At 45.5% G+C, this 23,114-nt stretch overlaps 1 protein-coding gene across 1 annotated transcript in view; it reads right to left on the reverse strand.

Moving 5' to 3' along the window:
* Positions 1 to 867: 867 nt before the first annotated feature.
* The window catches only part of LOC115154625 (fibroblast growth factor 11-like), a 53,485-nt gene continuing 31,238 nt past the window's right edge, over positions 868 to 23,114 (reverse strand). The window contains exons 2-5 of the mRNA XM_029701065.1: positions 17,882 to 17,992; positions 15,822 to 15,925; positions 3,240 to 3,438; positions 868 to 3,102 (exon numbers count right to left, since the gene is read on the reverse strand). Of these exons, the coding sequence (XP_029556925.1) occupies positions 2,906 to 3,102; positions 3,240 to 3,438; positions 15,822 to 15,925; positions 17,882 to 17,992 (611 nt within the window). The 3' untranslated portion in view covers positions 868 to 2,905. The remainder of the gene's footprint in view (positions 3,103 to 3,239; positions 3,439 to 15,821; positions 15,926 to 17,881; positions 17,993 to 23,114) is intronic.

The raw sequence follows: 23,114 nt of genomic DNA on the forward strand, positions 1-23,114 counted from the left end.
GTATATACTGCATTCTATACTATTTTACTGTATCTTAGTCTATGCCGCTCTGACATTGCTCATCCATATATTTATATATTCTTAATTCCATTCCTTGACTTTAGATTTGTGTGTATTGGGTATATGTTGTGAAATTGTTAGATATTACTTGTTAGATATTGCTGCACTGCCGGAACTAGAAGCACAAGCACTTTGCTACACCTGCAATAACATCTGCTTAACACGTGTACTGTATGTGACCAATAAAATTTGATTTGATTTTCATTTGTTATGTATTTTCCCTCTCTGTGTTTTCCCTCATCTTCTGTAATGTTGTGTAACATATTTACAGGCAGTCCACTGCTATTGCCTGTTTCTTATAGAGGAGCTCTCTAAGGGACAGTGGTATAAGCTCACTTGTGCTGCCATCCCTTCTCAGTGACCCACTAGACAGGACAGGAGCTGGTCACACAGAACACCCCTGCTATCTCACTCTGACAGCACAGCCGCCATGGCAGGAACAAGCTACGCAGCAATGCCTTTGGGCATTTTACTGCATATATCCCCATGCTCAGAAAATCAGCCTTCTGTACACCAGGATGTCCCTGTGTATGTTGTACTGTTATGTCCATGGTTTGTTTCAGATGTTACTGCCCATTGCTTTCTTCAGCACTCTCAGGCCAATAACAATGCAGTGGCAGTGCTGTGTTTGAAAGGTGGCCATTTGTCACCCAAACGTCATCTCCCCAGAGAAGGACATCACTAAGACACCCCTCACAGTGCCCCATGTCCAGTATGAAGGACATCACTAAGACACCCCTCACAGTGCCCCATGTCCAGTATGAAGGACATCACTAAGACACCCCTCACAGTGCCCCATGTCCAGTATGAAGGACATTGTAGAAGTCCCCTCCCACTCAACACACACACACACACACACTGAAACAGACACTTGCACAAACATGGATACACACACTATACCAAAATAAACTCACATATTCCCACAAACATCCATACACTGGGAGAAGAACACAATCACAAACAGCCACGCACACAAAGAAATCCATATTTGCGAGTAGATTCCTCTGTGGTGATTTGAGAACTCTGGGGAAGGGATAAGCAGTGAGATGTCTTTAGAATAGCAAGTAGGTGCTCCAGCTGTGTCTTATAAAAACTCATCCAGAAAGTCTCATATATCTATTGTGCTCCAGTTAAGAGCCTCCTCAGACTTTGATGTCAGCTTTAAACTCTGCTTCATGTCGACAACAGTTGCCAAGCAAAGGATACACTCAGTGGTCGCTAGCACTACCTTTAAGGTGGCAGAGAATTTTATCAGATTGAACAGGTCCAATCCTTACCATTTATCTGAAATAGTTTAGTGAATTATGAGCACCACAAGGTGAGTTTTGGAGGCTAGCAATTGGGAGTTTTTTTAAGCATACACATTCATAACCACTGTCACTATCTCCTTCACTTGTATAAAATGCCGTACTTTCTTTTTTAACACAGCCCAGCTCTGACAGAGACTCAACAGTGTACAAATATTGCAGAGACATGTTACATTTTTTTTTACATACATTTAAGCGAATAACTTAAGCAATTATGGCTGTATTCCATTAAATCCCCAGGAAATAACCTTCAAAGAGTTGCATCATAATAACATTGGGCCCAGAGGGCATTTAGCTCCATCACTCTCTCACATGCTCAGAATCAGCCTGCTGAGCCCAATCTGAAATCATCTCTGTCAGGCTACTGTTATGTGGGCCACACATGGCAGTCATGTACCAGTCAGGGTTCTAATAGTAATTTGGACATGGTGCTTTCATGGCTCCAGAAGGGCAAATGGCTATCAACTTCAGTTAATGGAACACCCTGACATTTCTGTCTCGTTATTTTGCCTGTGAGATTATTGCAAGGTTATGCGGCAGTTGAATCATCAATATCACCATAATCACTGTAACCATTGTAATTATCGTTATCCTTATCATCCTCATTATCATCCTTTACATCATCCTCATGATTTAATATGATAAACTTCTTCAGTTCCCTCCATTTATTTCCTCATTGTGATTGATCAAAGGAGAAATGGACTTTGAAAGAGTGAGCTAGAAAAGGCTGGTCACTGAAAAAGTTATCCTGTAGCCTGTAGATATCTCTGATCCCAAAAGAGCTGGCTTGACTTTTCTCTTTCAGCAGAACATTTGGCATTTTTGAAATTGATTGGCTGACTGCCGTTCAACAGACAGGCCTACTATCAAATATAAATAGATCCCCCTGATGTTGTCCAATAAAACATCATTTTGATGGCCCAAGTCCAGCTGTGGGGTGTGTGATTTGCAGGTGGGCAGATGGTGGAGGCCAGGCATGGCGACACTGTCACCATGGTGATTTCCATTACTTAGAAGAGTGGACCCACGCATGGCGATTATGATGACATAAAGTGATTAGTGTTACACTTTTTCTCCAACATACACACACACAATCGCACGCACACACATCAAAATACACTGATTAGAAATGACTGTGTGTGGGCGAGGGTAGGTGATTTCTGAAAATTGAGACAGGTGATGGAGGGCAGTAGATCATTTAAAGAGGTATGACACAGGCTGTGCTTTTGGTAGTGAGTGTACTAGAGGAGGGGTAGAGGTGATTGACAGGGAGGAAGGGTGGGGATGCTGGCTCGGGCACTGGTCCATCTCTCTCTCTCTGGTGACAGGTGAGAAGAAACCCTCCCAGAACCAGACCTGGTGAGCTGCTGATGAGCTGTCGACCCCTGGCACTTCAGCATGGTGCAGCCCAGGGCACTTCTGGTAAAGGGGGCCCATGAGGGCCATTCCTCCAGCCAGCCCAACGTATGATCGGTGATTGAGTCCCCATTGAGTTCTCAGTGTCACTGCTCCCCCTCCCCTCCCCTAGGTCCCCTGTGCTACGACGCGTCAGCCTTGGGAGCTTTTTTCTCTTTCCTGCAGTTCTTGATGGAGAATGTTATTTCATGACGTTCTTCTGACGTCTTCAGTGTCTTCCGAGCGGGGCTGTCTTTATCTTTTTCCTTCTCTTTTTCCTTCTCTTTTTCTTTCTGTTCATTGACTAGTTCGTGTAGCGATGGCTCCTTGTACATGGCAACTGTGGAGCAGAAGAGAGAAAACAGTTGAGTGTCCAGTGGACATCTATGATAACTTAATATGTTTCTGATATATCCGTGTCTTATTTGTTCCTCTCAAACATTCATCATAGCTTGGACAGGAGGGCACGGGACCAACCTTCTATAACTTTAGGCAGGAAGTGTGCGGCTCCTTTGGTCTTCTTCACCCGGTTGCCCTTCATAACCTGTCCGTCGCGGTTGATACCGATATACCAGGAGCGGCCCGACTGGTTCTGGCGGTAGAGCATGGAGGAGTAGGTCACGTAGTAGTTCTCAAACACACTCTCCTTGAACTTACACTCTGGAGTGAAGTGTTCCTAAAGGAGAACAAACACAACACACATCATGAGAGGATCGACTGTACCCACTAAGCCAACACAGAAACACAAACAGACATTCCAATGCATGCATAGTATGTGCTCACAAATACCGTAGGCGCACACACACACTCAGTGAAAAACATATTCATTAAGAGAGTTGTGTCTAAGGGGAACGGAAGGGAATGCTAGGATTCTATGTGTATTCATGTTTCTTTGAAAAAGCGAGAATTTCCTGGTCTTTGGGGAGAAGAGTGTGGAATTATTCCACTCATAGTGAGGGATTACGTTATAGCATCAGTGGTATAAACTTAACAAAGCCCTTTAAGGTACAGTGGAAGGGAGAAACCACTGGGAAACTCTCCCATAAACAAAAGATTGACACATACCTACAAATAAGCGCACATAGTATGCAAATGAATAACACACACAACAATACATTCGCCTTTATTTTGGAAACACATGAAAGTACGGAGGCAGAACAAATGGTTGAGATGGAAGTCCCTTTCAACCTTCAATTTCAAAATTCAATACAGAGCACTAACACACTGTAATACTGGCTGAAAGTGAACACACATAGCAGCACCCATCCCCTTCGAAGTTGAAGCTTTTCCAACATTTATGGTGCTCCTCCACCTAAGACTTACCCCACACCTGTGTGCCACCGCTGTCTTATGTTAATATGGGCTCTAGTGTTATTGTGTTTCCTTGGGGTGACCAGAAACTTTGGGTGACCAGAAACTTTGGGTGACCAGAAACTTTGGGCAACCAGAAACTTGGGGTGACCAGAAACATGGGGCGACCAGAAACATGGGGCGACCAGAAACTTGGGGCGACCAGAAACATGGGGCGGCCAGAAACATGGGGCGACCAGAAACATGGGGCGACCAGAAACATGGGGCGACCATAAACATGGGGTGACCAGAAACATGGGGCGACCAGAAACATGGGGCGACCAGAAACATGGGGCGACCAGAAACTTGGGGCGACCAGAAACATGGGGTGACCATAAACTTGGGGTGACCAGAAACATGGGGCGACCAGAAACATGGGGTGACCAGAAACATGGGGCGACCAGAAACATGGGGCGACCAGAAACTTGGGGTGACCAGAAACATGGGGTGACCAGAAACATGGGGTGACCAGAAACATGGGGTGACCAGAAACATGGGGCGACCAGAAACTTGGGGCGACCAGAAACATGGGGTGACCATAAACTTGGGGTGACCAGAAACATGGGGCGACCAGAAACATGGGGCGACCAGAAACATGGGGCGACCAGAAACTTGGGGTGACTAGAAACATGGGGTGACCAGAAACTTGGGGTGACCAGAAACTTGGGGTGACCAGAAACATGGGGCGACCAGAAGCATGGGGTGACCAGAAATTTGGGGTGACCAGAAACATGGGGCGACCAGAAACATGGGGCGACCAGAAACTTGGGGTGACCAGAAACATGGGGTGACCAGAAACATGGGGCGACCAGAAACTTGGGGTGACCAGAAACTTGGGGTGACCAGAAACATGGGGTGACCAGAAACTTGGGGTGACCAGAAATTTGGGGTGACCAGAAACATGGGGCGACCAGAAACATGGGGCGACCAGAAACTTGGGGTGACCAGAAACATGGGGCGACCAGAAACTTGGGGTGACCAGAAACATGGGGCGACCAGAAACATGGGGCGAGCAGAATCAACAACCTCTACGTCATTCAAGACTATTGCTTTGTGAGAAGGTGTCCCCAAGTTAGAGCAGTTCCACCGAAGCCATGGCCCAGTAAAACATGGCTGCCGGCCCGCGTAGACGGAAACAGAAAAGTCTGAGCCTTTTGGGTAAAACACTGGGGTAAATCTCAGATGGAAACTCGACAGTTATTGGCTGTTAGAACATCTCCCCAGTCCCTACACCAGTGTTTAACCCCTCTATGTCCAGAACTAACATAAGGACCACTAAACCCTGCATAATGTTGCCTGGTGATTGTAACCACTAGCGACAGGTATACATCTCTCTTAGTCACCGTCAGCCTCCTTCCTTTGCCAGAGAGCAAACCCAATCTGCACGATTTATATAGTGCGAGCAGAAGGGCAGAAACAGCTGACTGGAGACTTTCTCTGGGGCTCAGGGAGACTGAGGGAGACGGTGGAGGACTGGGGGAGGACGAGTCGGCAATAAGAAGGGGCATTAAGGAGTCAGTAGTGGACTCGTCAGGGATGAAGGAGCTCCATGGTCACACGCTCCCAGATCATCACCTCTCACCTTCAAGGTGCTGTGCGTGTCTGGGAAAGTCAATCACGCGGTACCATATCTCCACCTCGCCCCGCTCCGCCATGCCCTCATATCCTTCCTCAGTTCCCCTCGACCCTGTTTTCTCTATCGTACCTCCGGACCACCTGAGCCACCCTCATCTGTAGGTACTTTCCACCCCCAGCCCCCCCAGATCACAGAGTTATTTATACGTCTTCTGTCAGGTTTGGTATCTTAAGGAGCTTGATAGATGATCTGCTTCATTCATTATTAATCAGGGTGGAGAGGGAGAGAAAGGGTATTTGGTATTTTATTAGGATCCCCATTAGCTGTTGCAAAAGCAGCAGCTACTCATCCTGGGGTCCACACAAAACATGAAACATTACATAATACAGAACATTAATAGACAAGAACAGCTCAAGGACATAACTATTTACGTTTAAAAACAGCTCACGTAGCCTACATATCAATACATACACACAAAATATCTAGGTCAAATAGGGGAGAGGCGTTGTGCCGTGAGGTGTTGCTTTATCTGGTTTTTTAAACCAGGTCTGCTGTTCATTTCAGCAATATGAGATGGATGGGAGTTCCATGCAATAATGGCTCTATATAGTACTGTGCGCTTTCTTAAATTTGTTCTAGATTTGGGGGACTATGAAAAGACCTCTGGTGGCATGTCTGGTGGGGCAAGTGTGTGTGTCAGAGCTGTGCATAAGTTGACTATGCAAACAATTTGGAATTTTTAAGATAAGCCAAAACTAGAGCCTGTAGGACTTGCTTTACGGAGTGTGGTTTCAAAAAAGCAGAACATCTCTTTATTACAGACAAACCTCTCCCCATCTTTATAACCATTTAATCTATTATGTTTTCACCATGACAGTTTACAATCTAAGGTAACACCAAGTAATTTATTCTCCTCAACTTGTTCAACAGCCACACCATTCATGACCAGATTCAGCTGAGGTCTCGAGCTTAGTTTAAGTTTTAGAGATGTTTAGGTCCAATTTACTGGCCACCCATTCCAAAACTGACTGCAACTCTTTGTTAATGGTTTCAGTGACTTCATTAGCTGTGGTTGCTGACAAGTATATAGTTGAATCATCAGCATACATGGACACACAGGCTTTGTTTAATGCCAGAGGCATGTCATTTGGAGAGAGAGGGTCTGAGTCTGATGCCTGCTCCCCTGGTTCTCCCCTGGTTCTCCCCCAGGACCTGCAGTTGGAAGCAGAGCACCAAGGACAATTAGTCTTCAATCACCATAACCTAGGACCCTACCACTGACCTCTGTGTCACCAAAACCCACCAATCAGCCTCTGAATCATCACCAGGCAGGATAACCCATTACTAAGACCTAGATAACCTTCAATTCTGAAATGACCCTCATGATAACACAATTTCCTCTCTGAAATTATACCCTCATGAAAACCCACCAGTCGACTTCTGAAATGACCCTGACTATAATCCACATATTGTACTTGTAAACACTACCATGACGATAATTATGATAAATCCTGTAGAATGAGCCTAATTATAACCCACATCTTCATTATGACGTCTATCTAACAGCATATGTTAGCAGGACGTCTCCTGAGGTTTCCTGGAAAGACGTCAGCACAGAGGAAGGACCCTCATCATAACCGACCGCTAAACCCCTGAACTAATCATCCTCATAACCTCCAACTCAGCTACCATGACTGCTATAACAAATCTCCTACAACCTAGTTTCTGTAATTACCATGCCTTTAATCCATGAGTCAGCCTCAAGGACCCAGGTAATCTACTATCTATCTCTGTAGAATGGAAGACACCCCCCCCCCCCCCCCCCACACACACACACAATGTGACCTTTGAACTTCCACTGGGTACCTATAGAACCACCAGTGGAGTAAATAATTGCTGAGTGTGTGTTGAACGTGACAGGGAGGGTCACCATTTTTAACTGTAGAAGAGGGGGGGACAAAATATTAAATTAAATAAAAATCTCATTCTTCACTTCTGATTTACTGACTGACTTGGGCAGCCTCCTTTCCCTGCATCTCCAGCCAGAATGAATTCTAATGAAAGCTGGCGAAATAGGTAATATCCAGCATCCATGCAGAGAATCCTGAGGATGGGAAGAACCTCTTTATCATGCAGAGCAGTGTCCCGACCTTCTCTTCACCCCTCTCCTTTCTCCTCCTCCTCTTCCTCCTCCTCCTCCCTCAGTGCCTGATCACACGTATTCTACCTGCTCCAGGAAGCTGAACTCCTAACGCCACCATACATCACGCTACGTTGCTCTCCTGAAACACTAGTTAGGCCAAGGACTCAGGCCAGGGTGATAGCACACAAGGTGTTTACATTGTAGCTGTTACCTCTTCCTCACCCATCAGTCATTCATACATTTAGGGCTAGTCGTGCAGATTCATAGAGAGAATCTCAATGGCATACTCCTCTCCTAGCCTCCTTCTCAAAACCATTGGTTGAGAACGTCAGATGTCCCACCTCCTTCTCAAAACCCATGGGAGGAGAGGTGGGACCTCTGGCTTTCTCAACCAATGGTTTTGAGAAGGAGGCTAGGAGAGGAGTATTCCATTGAGATTCTCTCTATGAATCTGCATGAATAGCCCTAAATGTATGAATGACTGATGGGTGAGGAAGAGGTAACAGCTACAATGTAAACACCTTGTGTGCTATCACCCTGGCCTGAGTCCTTGGCCTAACTAGTGTTTCAGGAGAGCAACGTAGCGTGATGTATGGTGGCGTTAGGAAGAGAGGGGAGAAAATGTGAGGAGTGTGTAATTGAGAGCCTCTCATAGTGGGGGAGTTCTATGCCACTTTCTCCCTTTCAAACAATCTCCTTTCGCATAACAAAATGTCATCTTTAGCACTTACTGCCACTTCTACTTTGTCTGTTCTTCCCTGATAAGTAAATTACCTCTTGCACCAGTGCAAATGCTTAGTAAATATGACGGGAGAGTAAATTACAATATGTGTTCGGCTCATAGTAAGACTGAGGTCCTGTTTCCTTGGTGTAGTGCTCTGTATTGCCAGCAGGGGTGGTAGTGACACATTAGGCAGCCCTGCCTGGGTCTGTTGACCATCCCCAGCAGTCCTGGGTATTCTAAGAGATGCTGTGAAATCTGCCTAGCTACAGTAATCCCGCCATATTTTCATGGTGCTGCATTAACGCTGTAGCAACAACCCCCCTCAAAACCTTCACTGAATCTTTTATTGGGTCTTTCCTCTCTGTGTGTGTGTGTGTGTGTGTGTGTGTGTGTGTGTGTGTGTGTGTGTGTGTGTGTGTGTGTGTGTGTGTGTGTGTGTGTGTGTGTGTGTGTGTGTGTGTGTCGGAGTGTGCAGAGGTGGGGGACACTAGCACATGTTGTTGATGTTTTTAGAACCAGGTGCAGATGTTCTGTGACATGGCCTATTACATAAGTTAACCCTTGTGTAGTCTTAACATTCTGTATACTCCCCTTGTCCTAAGGGTAAAAAATGACCTGCCTTCACTAAACCCTTAAAATAAAGCAGCACAAAGTGTATAAACAACAACAATAAATACAAATAAAATAAGATAATAGATACAAAACAAAAATGTGAAGAACATAAATCAATCATCTCTAATTAGCACATGTAGGACAGTATGCAAGTGTGTGTGCATAGACTTTGCAGATGTATTTTTCACATGTGCAGCACATAGTATTTGTTTTACAGTCCTTCTTTGGGGGGCAGAATTGGAATCTCCTCCTGTTGCCTGCCCCAGCTGCAGCCTCGGGTGGATCAGGACAAGATTCAGTCCCCTGAATAGCTTTCACAAGTGCTGCAGAGGCTGCTGTGTGGGGCAGGCGCTCCCTTCTTTGAATGCGTGGGGTTACAAGTGCCTTTCCCAGCTGCTCCAGGAACACCCTCCTCTTGTTTCCATTATCAGGCATCCAGGTAGGGTTGATCTTGTTCCATATCAAGAAGGCATTGTATGAGGACACATCAATGATGTTATGGAAGATGACCAGGGGCCAGCGGGCAGTCATCCTCCTGCAGCTGTAAGTTCCAATCACCTTGTCCAGGTTGTCCACGCATCCTTTGTTGTGGTTGTAGTCCAGGATGATGGCTGGCTTCCTGTCCTCATGATCACTGAAATAAGCCACTTTGTGCAGTGTGCTCAGGAGGACCACATTCTTGTTCCTCTTTGGGATGTAAGAAAATAGAGTGGTGGTGGGAGTGAAGGCAAACTTTGATGAGAAGGCCTCTTTTCTTACGAGTGCAGGGGGGAGCTCAGGCTTGTTCTTTCTAACTGTGCCAACCATAGTGATCTTCCTCTTCAGGAGCTGCTGGCTGAGTTCAATCAGTAGCACACATAATCTAAATTTCTCATTGTGTGTGTGTGTGCGTGTCTTTGTTGTTTTTGTGGTGTGTAAATGATTTTATAACTGCCGGGACAAAAAATGACCCTAAGACAATCTTTGTACTCTGGTGGTGTACAGCTTTCATGGAAATATCAACAAAGGCGATGTTTCACTTTTTCTAACGTTGGGGTCACTCTAGGAAAAGTCAGAAAATTCAAGTTGAAAAACTATCATTTAGGGTTTTTTCTTTGCTGTTAAACATAGTGGCATAGTTATGCAATACCCAATGTCATGCAAAAAGTTATACTTTTGACTCATCTGTCCATAGAACATTCTTCCAAGAGTCTTGATGATCATCCAGGTGCTTTCAGTTGCCTTTTGGCACACTTGAGTCAACTTTTCGGACAAGATGGGTCCCATTATGCCTGGCGAAAACCAAACACTGAATTCCACATTAGGAACCTCATACCAATGGTCAAGCATGGTGGTGGTAATGTGATGGTTTGGGGATGCTTTGCTGCCTCAGGACCTGGACGACTTGCCTTAATAGAAGGAAACATAAATTCTGCTCTGTATCAGAGAATTCTACAGGAGAATGTCAGGCCATTCATCTGTGAGCTGAAGCTGAAGCACAGCTGGGTCATGCAGCAAGACAATGATCCAAAAGACACAATCAAGTATACATGTAAATAGTTAAAAAGCAACACATTTAACATTTTAGAATGGCCTAATCCCAATTGAGATGTTGTGGCAGGACTTGAAACCAGCAGTTCATGTTTGAAAACCCACAAATGTTGCTGAGTTAAAGCAGTTCTGCATGCAAGAGTCGCCCAAATTTCCTCCACAGCGACGTGAGAGACTGATCAACTACAGGAAACATTTGGTTGCAGTCATTGCAGCTAAAGGTGGCACAACCAGTTATTGAGTGTAAGAGGGCAATTACTTTTTCACACAGGGGAATTGGGCGTTGCATAACTTTGTTAATTAAATTAAAAAAATTAAGTATCCATTTTTTTGGTTATTTATAAACTCAGGTTCCCTTTATCTAATATTAGGTTTTGGTTGAAGATCTGATAACATTTAGTATAAAAAAATTGGCAAAAATAGAAAAAATCTGAAAGGGGGAAAATACTTTTTCACGGCACTGTATATGCACTTAAAGAGAAGGGTTAACAGAGGGTGAGGCTGACCTCACTGGTCATGTTGTGTGCACGAGCATTGCAAAATACATGTTATTCAATAATTTCACCCACACCGCTCGAGCGCTGGTCTTTGATTGGGCTGGAGGTTGTGAACGAGCGCCTGCGTACCCAAGCGTTAAAATAGAGCTTGTTTCTATTTGAGACGCGCCACACGCTGCAAGTCCCCTCCTAACTGGATATCAGGAAGTTACAGACCTACGTGGAAGCTTGAAAGACAAAAGAGGAGAGATTCATTAACGATGAACTAAAAACAAACTAGGCTTCCCTTTTTATCTGTGGATTAATCGTCGGAGTAGAGAAACACGATTTTGTATGACTCCGGGTCAAAATTCTACAAAGAACCAGCTAAAAAGAGGACCATATGCATGCCAGCTAAAATAACAACCAAATGTTCATCTCCCAGGACAAGCTAGCTAAAGATCCATAAATGTTTCATGTGTGTTTCGACCTGCCCCGAAATGAATGTAGTTGATTCACAGTTGGTTTTGGTATTTTAACCTGCCTGCCCAGATTGTGTCTGGTGTGGATGGACAAAACCAACATGAGCGCGACGGCGGACGCGAGCGCCTGGCCGGTGTAGTCAGCATGTGAGGCATGCAGATGGCCCTCTGTCACCATAACTACATGGCCCTTCTCTAATGGTTTATGATGCCACGGCTTGGTATGATGTTATATTGTGTGAGTGATAGCTAGGAGCAGAGTGAGTTGGGGCTAGGGGATGTGTAAGTGGAGTCTACTGCCTACTGTACACTCATCTCTGGGTTGATTGACAGTCTCTGTTGATGTGATTCACATGCAGGGGAGTGACAGAGGTGACCACGCATCCACCTCTCATCCCTTTATACCTCCATTTGTCATCCCCCTTTCAATATCCCCTTCATAGGAGAGAGAGAACGGAGGGAGATAGTGTACTTATGATGTCTCTGTGTGTCATTAGACCAGCAGTGGTCTTTTTCATAGGCTCAGGGTAAATTACACAGCAGTGATACATCTGTCAAAACAAAGCTCTTTGTTCACAACACACTCACACCCAATACACATACAGATATGTACACACTATCTAATGCTGTGTGGCTGGAAAGACTACAACAACAGATGCCACTGGTGCGGCAACCAAGTCTACATCTCTTACTTATTAGTACCATCTTAGCAGAGGGCCTTGGGGCTGGCTAATGATAAATGAATAGAAAGAAGGAACCCTGCCTGCACACAGCATTACTTCTCCTAAGTGCACTTCATTGCCTGGCTGGCAGCATGTCTGCCTCTGCATCATTCCATTCCGTTTCTCTCTACCTCATCCCTTGTTTCTCTATCCCTGCCGTTTTGCCCGATTACTCTTCTCTTCTTCCCCTTTCCTGTTTTTTCCAGCTCTCTCCTGTTCTCTCTCTCCCCCATTGTGAGGGGTTGATGCTATCTGGACGGCTGTGTTGTCCTGCATCTCAATGCAGCCCTCACAGGTGAAGAATGGAATACACAGCCATTCATCAGGAAAGGTGTGTCTCTCTCTCTGTCTCTCTCTTTCTCTCTCTCTCTCTCTGTCTCACACACACACTCACGCACACACACACACACACACACACACACACACACACACACGGATGCATGCACACAGACAAAAAAACACACACACACACACACACACATGGATACAGCACCACATAGATATTACAGTGATTTACATGTGTAACCTCACAAGCAATTCAACGCAGACAATAGAAATTACTCATACAAGCACAGACACAAACCCAATTATCCACTCAAATATACACAACCGCATGTGTAAAATCTGCCCACACACATCAACCACTACACAAATGCGCTGAACATATATCACATCATAGACATTCTAATTTAAGGTATGCATACATACATCAACACACGCATTAAATACGCAGTCACCGCGGCTCATGTCAGAGGCCTGATTGGCATGCACTGGAACTGCATCTGTGAAATCTAGTCTCTCAATTGTGCCACTTCCCACCCACCATCGCTCTGTCTGTCTGTCTTTCTCTCACTCACTCACTCACTCACTCACTCACTCACTCACTCACTCACTCACTCACTCACTCACTCACGTACACACACACACACACACACACACACACACACACACACACACACACACACACACACACACACACACACACACACACACACACACACACAAACACACACAATCGGCCCCCTTCTCTCGCACATCTCCCCCCTCTCATGGCCCAGGAGGGTTTTCCAGAGAACACAGATGATAAAATGGGTCAGGACAGAGCTGAGCACTATTTTTACCAGGAAAGAAGCCATTTTCCTGGAGTCTCCTACAGGTATAGGGAAGCTAAGGCTCATGGCTGAGACAACAGAGCTGTGACATGGAGTTCCCCCTTGTCATTAGCTCCATACTGCCCTCCTGGGCTATGTGCTTCACTAGCCTGACAAAAGCTGACTGATCACGCTTTTACTGCAATGCACAGCCTAATTGAAAAGAGGAGGACAAAGAATCAAAGTGAGTGAGTGAGAGAGAGAGAGTGAGAGTGAGTGAGAGAGCGAGCGAGTGAGAGAGAGTGAGAGTGAGTGAGAGTGAGTGAGAGAGCGAGTGAGAGAGAGTGAGAGTGAGTGAGAGTGAGTGAGAGAGCGAGTGAGAGAGAGTGAGAGCGCTGCAGAGGTTTTCCCCAATGGCAGTGTCCTCTGTGTCTCTTGTTGTCACTCACCTCAGCCTCTCACCCACACAGTCACAAAACAGAATACATCAATGTTTCAAACATGCATCCGCACTCACAAACAACAGCTTACCGATGTGTGTGACTGTAACACACACCAAACACACAAGGTTACACATCCTCAGCATGATTCTATTCTAAGGGAAGACACTCTGTCTGTCTGCTTGAAGCCACATACCAAGGGGTTGTGATTGTGTTTCCTTTGAACCCGATACTCCTATTGCCTCTGTACACACAGAGACAAACGCCTTCTCATTGCTGAATGTTAATCTTCAGCTCAGGGATATTCTCTCTCTCACACTGACAGAGGTGTAGCTGTTACAACCTTACACCAACGCTCCAACGACTGACAAATGATTGTTCTCCGTGACTCTCCCAACTTGAATGCATCTGCCCTACATGCACTGTCCACTGACAGACTTCATTATTTTTTTCCCCCTTTATTTAACTAGGCAAGTCAGTTAAGAACAAATTCTTATTTTCAATGACAGCCTAGGAACAGTGGGTTAACTGCCTTGTTCAGGGGCAGAACGACAGATTTGTACCTTGTCAGCTCGGGGATTTGAACTTGCTACCTTTCGGTTACTAATCCAACGCTCTAATCACTAGGCTACGCTGCCGCCCCTTTATGAATGTAGTATCGCACGGTTATGCCCTGTGTTTTAAAAAATGGATGCTGTGACACACACACACACACACACACACACACAGTGAGGGAATGTTCCACCACTCTGTAATGCTATTGCTCTATGTCCTTTACAGTAGCACCAGACACAGTGTAGGTAATTGGTCACACTACAGTGGCTAATCCCTTGCTATTATTCTGCTGTTTTTATGTTGTGTGGCAATCTAGACGCTCGGGGCACAGTAACCTTTCATCCTTAATCACACACAGAGCTTACACCCTATTACCTAAGCTCGGTAAAGAGACTTAACGCTGAACAGTACATCCTCAGTACAGACGCTGTACTATAGCTGCATACGGTATTCAACCCCCATAAAATTGTACATTGCAGATTCAACACAAATGTATACCTGCAGGCTACATGGACAAAATAAATATATGGACTACCATTCAAAAGTTTGGGGTCACTTCAGATGCTGAACTAGTCTAAAGAAGGACAGTTCTATTGCTTCTTTAATCAGCACAACAGTTTTCAGCTGTGCTAACATAATTGCGAAAGGGTTTTCTAATGATCAATTAGCCTTTTAAAATGATCAACTTCGATTAGCTAACACAACGTGCCATTGGAACACAGGCGTGATGGTTGCTGATAATGGGCCTCTGTACGCCTATGTAGATATTCAATAAAAAATCAGCCGTTTCCAGCTACAATAGTCACTTACAACATTAACAATGTCTACACTGTATTTCTTATCAATTTGATGTTATTTTAATGCACAACAAATGTGCTTTTCTTTCAAAAACAAGGACATTTCTAAGTGACCCCATATTTTTGAATGGGGGGTGTATATTTCTAAGTGGCTCAACTGCACCGCTGAATCCAAGCCCATGGAACAGGATGTGCAACTCCAGATTGAAGTCCATTTCAGCACCATGGACAGCAAACAGATTCTCCTGGCACAGAGTTCAGCATCATGGACAGCAAACAGATTCTCCTGGCACAGAGTTCAGCACCATGGACAGCAACAACACAGACCGTAATTGAGGAGATTTCGCAACAGCAGTCCACTCCTGATATGGCTATTCCAGCCATTGCATGGTCATTATAACTGTCATTTAGAGAGCCAAAGCTTCACTGAGTATCTCTATTGCTGGCACTGGCCTATTGCCACACAGCCATTTCCCCCAGATTTACTCAGAAACATTACTGTTAAAGACATATTGTCCAATGTTGCTACTGGTTTATGTATTGTTGAGCATGTGGACTCACAGAGGTGTAGAGGTACCCCTCGCTGTTCATGCCCAGGTAGAGCCCTGTCTTCGCCCCCTGGATCGCCACGATCCTCAGACCCACAGGAATCAAGTTGAATTGTGCTGCAGAGAGGCGGAAAGAGGGAGGGAGGAGAGAGAAACATTAGAGCATGAGACTGACATTAGACCGACCCAGAGAGCAGCAATCAAGAGCTTCCTAGGATGTCTTCTATAGGAATTAATATGGCTGTTGTTTCACCTCTGAATAACCCTACCAGGCACAAAGGTCACGACCTCTCTGAGCCTAAGCCAGAGTTACATGAGCAAGATATGGAGTGTTGTTGGAGTGAGGCGCTATCATCACGTCACCTCAGGTTTGCCATACTCTTGCTCTACTCTGGGTACAGCACCTCCCTGAAGACAGTTAAGAGGACTGGTGAAACAAAGGAATAGAACGAGAGCATATGAGAGAGATAGTGGGAGAAAACAAGGGAGAAAGAGAGCGTGAACAACAGAGAGGATGGAGTGACAGAAAGATGACAGAAATAGACGTCAGGAAGGGGCAGAGGCGGGAGGAAGGAAGGAAGAGAAAGGACAAGTCTATCCTCTATCTCTCTTGTCTCTTCTCACTCTCTCTGGGGCGTGTCGGGTTTCAGGGGTGTTACTGAGCTTTTCTACATAGAGACCAATGGAACCATCAGAACAGGAAAACAGAGTGGAGAGAGTAGAAGCCAGATCGGGTGGAAAAGAGAAAGTAGAGATGAGAGAGATAAAGGAACAATTATTGCTTCCATGGATTTTAAATGTGCCAACTAAATATCCTTATCAAATCCACACCCATTCTGAAACCTAAACCCGACGCAATAAGAAGCACAGCGTCTTTGTCAACATGTGATTGTGTTGTCAGTTTATTTGCAGACCTTGCTGTATGTGAGGGGGAATCTGGCTTTCCCAATCTCTAAGTATATTTCAATAAGATCTTTGTCAAATCCTCTTGTTGATTTTGTGTATTTTCACTGTTGACAGTTTCTAAAGGCGCTTTTGGGAATCAAATAAGATTAATATTGAAAGTCAATACATAAATCCAATCCATATTAAAAGTAAATAAACAATTCACTGAAACAAAGAGCCTGCAAAGCGAGCGGTCCTTGACGTCTCAGGTGGTTATTTATTTACCTGCTGAATAACAACTATATTATTGTACACTGATGTCATGGTCCATCAAGAAAGCAGCCATGTCTATTAGTCTCCGATGTGACCTCCCCATTCTCTGCCTCACTATGCTGCTGTCTTCTCTCTTCCCTTTTCATCACTCTGTAGTGTCATAGTCACCCTGCACCAAACCCTCTGACAAACTCCAGCCCAATCAAAGACCAGTCAATCTGTTCCACACGCTCCTCTCTGCTCTCCTCCTCACACACACAGACAGCTGGGCCAGAGGAGGAGAGCTGTGGACAGACCCAGTCAGCACACACCGCACACATCCCTCTCACTCCCCCTTCTCTCTTTCGGATCCATTCTCTCCCTTTCAACTCTCTTTCTCTATTTCTTTATCTCTCTCTTTATTTCTCCACTTCTCCTTCTATCTTCTCTTCACATGACCTCACTATATGAAGGATTTTATGGATGAGGGAGTTTTTTTTGCACCTTGTCGTTTTAGACTTGTCATGCATTGTGTGTAACACTGAATATTTCAGTGTTTCAAATTGTGTGCTTGGTGTGGTTTTGTGTACTGTTGCCATGACCTGATCTGAGTTGGTGTTAATGGTGATTGGGTTGTGTGCTGCGTATAGGTTATTCCAGTATACCAGGATACCAGTATCTAGTATCCACCTATTCTGGAAAAGCATAGGCTTCAGTACCTCAGCCACAGACCAATAGCCCTGATCAGCGGTTGTTGAATGAGCAATCAACTGGTGCCAGTGACCAGACACTGAGAGAAGTATACAATACCTGGCTACTAGCCAGACTGGCAGGCCATGTGCCAAAACACACACACACACACACACACACACACACACACACACACACACACACACACACACACACACACACACACACACACACACACACACTTACAGAAGGAGCTGCCTTCGTCCCTTGTGCCATCCATGGTGCCATCCGGCTGCATCTGCAGGTAGTATCCGTGCTGACTGTACAGCCTGGTAACGATGCCTTTCAACTGGGGCTCTGCAGAGGAAACAGTCAGCACACAACTTTATTAGACAGGGCCCGTGGACAGGGACAGATAGAAGAGTCATGTAATAGATATTTAGGGTTGAGAGGAACATGGAGTTGAACAAAATGGGTTAATAGAAGATTGTCAGTTAGGAAGGTAGGAAAATACTTGTAGTAGTCTGAGTTAACAACACACACAATCAAATTTGTCTTTTAGACGGGTATACAAATTGTTTAGTTGTCAATGCAATGAATATTTGCAACGTCATCTAATAATGATGAATAGTAGTTGAATAAAAGTTAACGACAAAAATAAACAAACTGATGTCATGAACAGTGGCTGCTGGCTCGCTCTTGGAACTCGCCAGCACCTTATCTCTCTCTGCCCATTATCATGCCTGTTGGTATTTTAAGCAGAAAGTTTGGGGTCATTGGAGGATTTAGTCAAGTGAAAGAGCCTGTCTTCTGCTCCATACATCAGCATCACACATGTATTTGTGATGGGGAAGAGATGAGGAGGAGGAGTCAGAGGAATAAAATAACTCAACGTTTCATGAGCAGGGTCCCTGCCGTCTACTTTGTGTTAATTTAAGAAACCGACAGATAACGAATCCTTGCAGCTAGAAGACATGCAGCCACTGAGTCTGGTCCGGTTCACTCCTACAACCTTCCTCACTTTCCCTTTCCCTGCTCTGTGGTGCTCCTAGTTGACAGTCTGCCAGCAGGAGGCTGCAGGTGCTGTGGTGCCATGGCTTAATGCTCAGTCACTCTCAGTTAGAGAGAACAGCCTGGCCGGGCTAAGCTAGCAGGCCGCCTCTCCTCCACAATGCAGCTTTAATGAGGGAGATGAAACATGGATGAGAGAGCAGTTTGTGAGAAACCCTCTGGAGGTCAGATGTTAGTTCCCATGCCTCTAACCTCCTCCTAACCTCCTCTAACCTCCTCCTAACCTCCTCCTAACCTCCTCTAACCTCCTCTAACCTCCTCTAACCTCCCCCTAACCTCCTCTAACCTCCCCCTAACCTCCTCTAACCTCCCCCTAACCTCCTCTAACCTCCTCCTAACCTCCTCCTAACCTCCTCTAACCTCCTCTAACCTCCTCTAACCTCCTCCTAACCTCCCCCTAACCTCCTCATAACCTCCCCCTAACCTCCTCTAACCTCCCCCTAACCTCCTCTAACCTCCCCCTAACCTCCTCTAACCTCCTCCTAACCTCCCCCTAACCTCCTCTAACCTCCCCCTAACCTCCTCTAACCTCCCCCTAACCTCCTCTAACCTCCCCCTAACCTCCTCTAACCTCCTCCTAACCTCCTCCTAACCTCCTCCAACCTCCTCCTAACCTCCCCCTAACCTCCTCATAACCTCCCCCTAACCTCCTCTAACCTCCCCCTAACCTCCTCTAACCTCCCCCTAACCTCCTCTAACCTCCCCCTAACCTCCTCTAACCTCCTCCTAACCTCCTCCTAACCTCCTCTAACCTCCTCCTAACCTCCTCCTAACCTCCTCCTAACCTCCTCTAACCTCCTCCTAACCTCCTCCTAACCTCCTCCTAACCTCCTCCTAACCTCCTCTAACCTCCTCCTAACCTCCTCCTAACCTCCTCTAACCTCCTCCTAACCTCCCCCTAACCTCCTCTAACCTCCCCCTAACCTCCTCTAACCTCCTCCTAACCTCCTCCTAACCTCCTCCTAACCTCCCCCTAACCTCCTCTAACCTCCTCTAACCTCCCCCTAACCTCCTCTAACCTCCTCCTAACCTCCTCCTAACCTCCTCTAACCTCCTCCTAACCTCCTCCTAACCTCCCCCTAACCTCCTCTAACCTCCCCCTAACCTCCTCTAACCTCCTCCTAACCTCCCCCTAACCTCCTCTAACCTCCCCCTAACCTCCTCTAACCTCCTCCTAACCTCCTCCTAACCTCCCCCTAACCTCCTCTAACCTCCCCCTAACCTCCTCTAACCTCCTCCTAACCTCCTCCTAACCTCCTCTAACCCCTACTCTGCCCTCTCCTCTCTCAGCCTCCCTGAGAGCCATTTGCTCGCCTTTTTTCTTCACTTTCAGGACCGGCGCAGGATCCCGATCGATACACAGATCCTGATGAAGAACCCAAGATTGGTCTCTCTCTCTCTCTCTCTCTGTGTGTGTGTGTGTGTGTGTGTGTGTGTGTGTGTGTGTGTGTGTGTGTGTGTGTGTGTGTGTGTGTGTGTGTGTGTGTGTGTGTGTGTGTGTGTGTGTGTGTACTCACTATGTGGGTATGTGACTGGGTATATGATTTGAAGGGTTATTTCCCATAGGAACAGAGTCAGGGTCTGTAAAAATGTGACGGAGACTCTCATATTTACAACCATGTAGCTACAACACTCACGCTTTCCCCCTCCCTCCCTCTTCCTCTACTTCCCTTCCTTGCTTTCTCTCTCTCTCTCTTTACCGCTCCCCATTGTCTCTCTATCTCTCTCTCTTTACCGCTCCCCATTGTCTCTCTCTCTCTCTTTTACCTCTCCCCATTGTCTCTCTCTCTCTCTTTATCGCCCCATTCTCTCTCTCCCTCTTTATCGTTCCCCATTGTCTCCCTCTCTTTATCACCCCCATTCTCTCTCTATCTCTCTTTCTCATATCCTTTGAGTTATGTGGGATTCATCCTACCCAATAACACCATACATCACCCAATCAGAGCAGGGAAGCCGTTCATTACATGTCCCCGCGTATGTCTGTGGGAGAGCAGGGAGACAACAAGGGATCTTAGACAGAGAGAGAGATAACAGTGTCATTTCATTGGGAAAGATGACTGTATGTGCTGTTCAACAGACAGCTCATGCAAGACAGGGCTAATAAACACCACTGCTTGCTGTCTGTCTGGGCCAATACATCTGATGCTTCACTCCCACACTGAACAGGTCCCACTGTCTCAACATACTGTACAATACAAACTCAGGCTGCTTAGAACAAATGGAAGACAAGAGCTATTAACCAGTCCTCAACACAGCAGATATGCACCAGAGGTAAATAATGGCCCACTGTGGCTTTTACCAACTCTAGCCATTAGGAAGTGCCACTGGGAATCTCCCAGGTGCCATTAGGGCTCTTGTGTTGCTCTGCTAACGCTCTACATCGATCAATGGAAAAAGCATTGCAGCTCTAGTAGCCTCTTTATACCATGAAACAAGTGGGACTGTGGTTTTGGGATGAAGAACAGCATAATATATTGTCACAAGGATGTCAAGCCAGTTGGTGCAGAAGGCCAAAGGAGGGTTTCATTTGTCACTGACTAGAGTTCTGTTAAATTCTTGGTCAGAAAGAAAGAAAGAAAGAAAGAGAGAGAGAGAGAGAGAGAGAGAGAGAGAGAGGAGGGAGAGAGAGAGAGAGGAGGGAGAGAGAGAGAGAGAGAGAGAGAGAGAGAGAGAGAGAGAGGAGGGAGAGAGAGAGAGGAGAGAGAGAGAGAGAGAGAGAGAGAGAGAGAGAGGAGGGAGAGAGAAAGAGCAGCAATGAACAGGGTCAACAGGATGAGAGAAAGAACAAGATAAGTTCATTAACACTCCACATTCGCATTCCAAAATACTTCAATACACGCTCACAGCTGTAATACACTGACTGCTCAAGCGGCAGGACTTCAGGTTTCTCATTTTCCAGAATAAAATATAAATGTTTCACTATGTTCAGACCACATGATATGGCAACAACATGTGATATGGCAACAACATGTGATATGGCAACAATATGTGATTATGCAGATATACTAATCACGATATTTCTCATTGTTCATCTGTAAAATTTAAATCTAACCTTCAATTGCATGAGACAAAGATCACTGAATCAATAGTTACTGCTCTAGCATTCTATGGTGCCACTGGTGCCAATGACATCTATAGTGTCACCAACTGGCCTGGTGCAGCCATCTATGGTTGCAGTGAGTTTATATTCACACAGCTTCTAAGGACAAATACATAAGGTTTACATACCAAATTTCATGGCCTCATATCCATGGGTTCAGTTCTTATAGCCCTGGTGTGATATGGTACCATCTAGTGGTGTAGTGGCCGACTTTGAATGCAGAAACAAATCATTCTCAAATTCATTAGAGGATAATTAATTGAGTTTATATACCAAATCTGGAGCCAATCTGACTCATGGTTCATGAGAAGAAGATGTTTTAAGCATTTTTATCATTAACATATGTGCTAACATGCATCTATAGGTACATTGCGGCCATATTTGTCTCAAAACCAGTAACGACTGATGTAATAAGTCTAAATACCAAATCTGGAGTGAATCTGCCATATGGTTCATGAGGAGATGATGATTTTGAGCATTAGTGTTATATATTGCAAAGAATTACTGTTAATATAGTTTCCTTGTTTTTCTAGATATCAATACCACATTCAGTGAGGTTCATCTTAGGGACGTCCAGGATGGTGATGACACGTTTTGAGTTGATAGGCTACTGTGGAGTGGATTTAAAGTGTAAAATGTGATTTTTGATTTGTTAATAACAAAATGTTTTCAAAGGTTTTCCAAAATGTCAAAGATGGAGGAAAATCTATCTTGACGGATGTTATGGACAAATTTGTTCAACATTAGGAAAGACACCGACATACAAAGTTCAAAGTCTCTTAGTCAAACAGATTACAAAAAAGTTACCAATCTTTGTTATTTGAGCATGTCAAGGAAAAACCATATCTAAGAACAACACAGCTTTGCTGTGAACCCCCCCCCCCAAAAAAATGTAAATAGAATAAAGACAGACAGAAAAAAAGATCACTGAAGAGAGACAGATAGTTAGTGCTAGAAAAAGAGAGAGAGAGAGAGCGCTCCCAGCGGAGCTCTTTACTGGGCAGCAGAGAGAGAGAGAGACATGATTGTTGGGGAGGCTGTGTCACGCTGAGCTTTCAATCCCAGGCAAGCCTGTTACAGATGGCCATTATGTCACAACTCACTCTTCCCCAGAGCAGAGCAACCCTGGAGAGTTAGGGGAGAGGGGATGGCTGGGAGGCAGCAGGACCAGAGGGGAGAGGGGATGGCTGGGAGGCAGCAGGACCAGAGGGGAGAGGGGATGGCTGGGAGGCAGCAGGACCAGAGGGGAGAGGGGATGGCTGGGAGGCAGCAGGACCAGAGGGGAGAGGGGATTGCTGGGAGGCAGCA

The sequence above is a fragment of the Salmo trutta genome, chromosome 19 (genome assembly GCF_901001165.1).
Source record: "Salmo trutta chromosome 19, fSalTru1.1, whole genome shotgun sequence".
NCBI lineage: Eukaryota > Metazoa > Chordata > Actinopteri > Salmoniformes > Salmonidae > Salmo > Salmo trutta.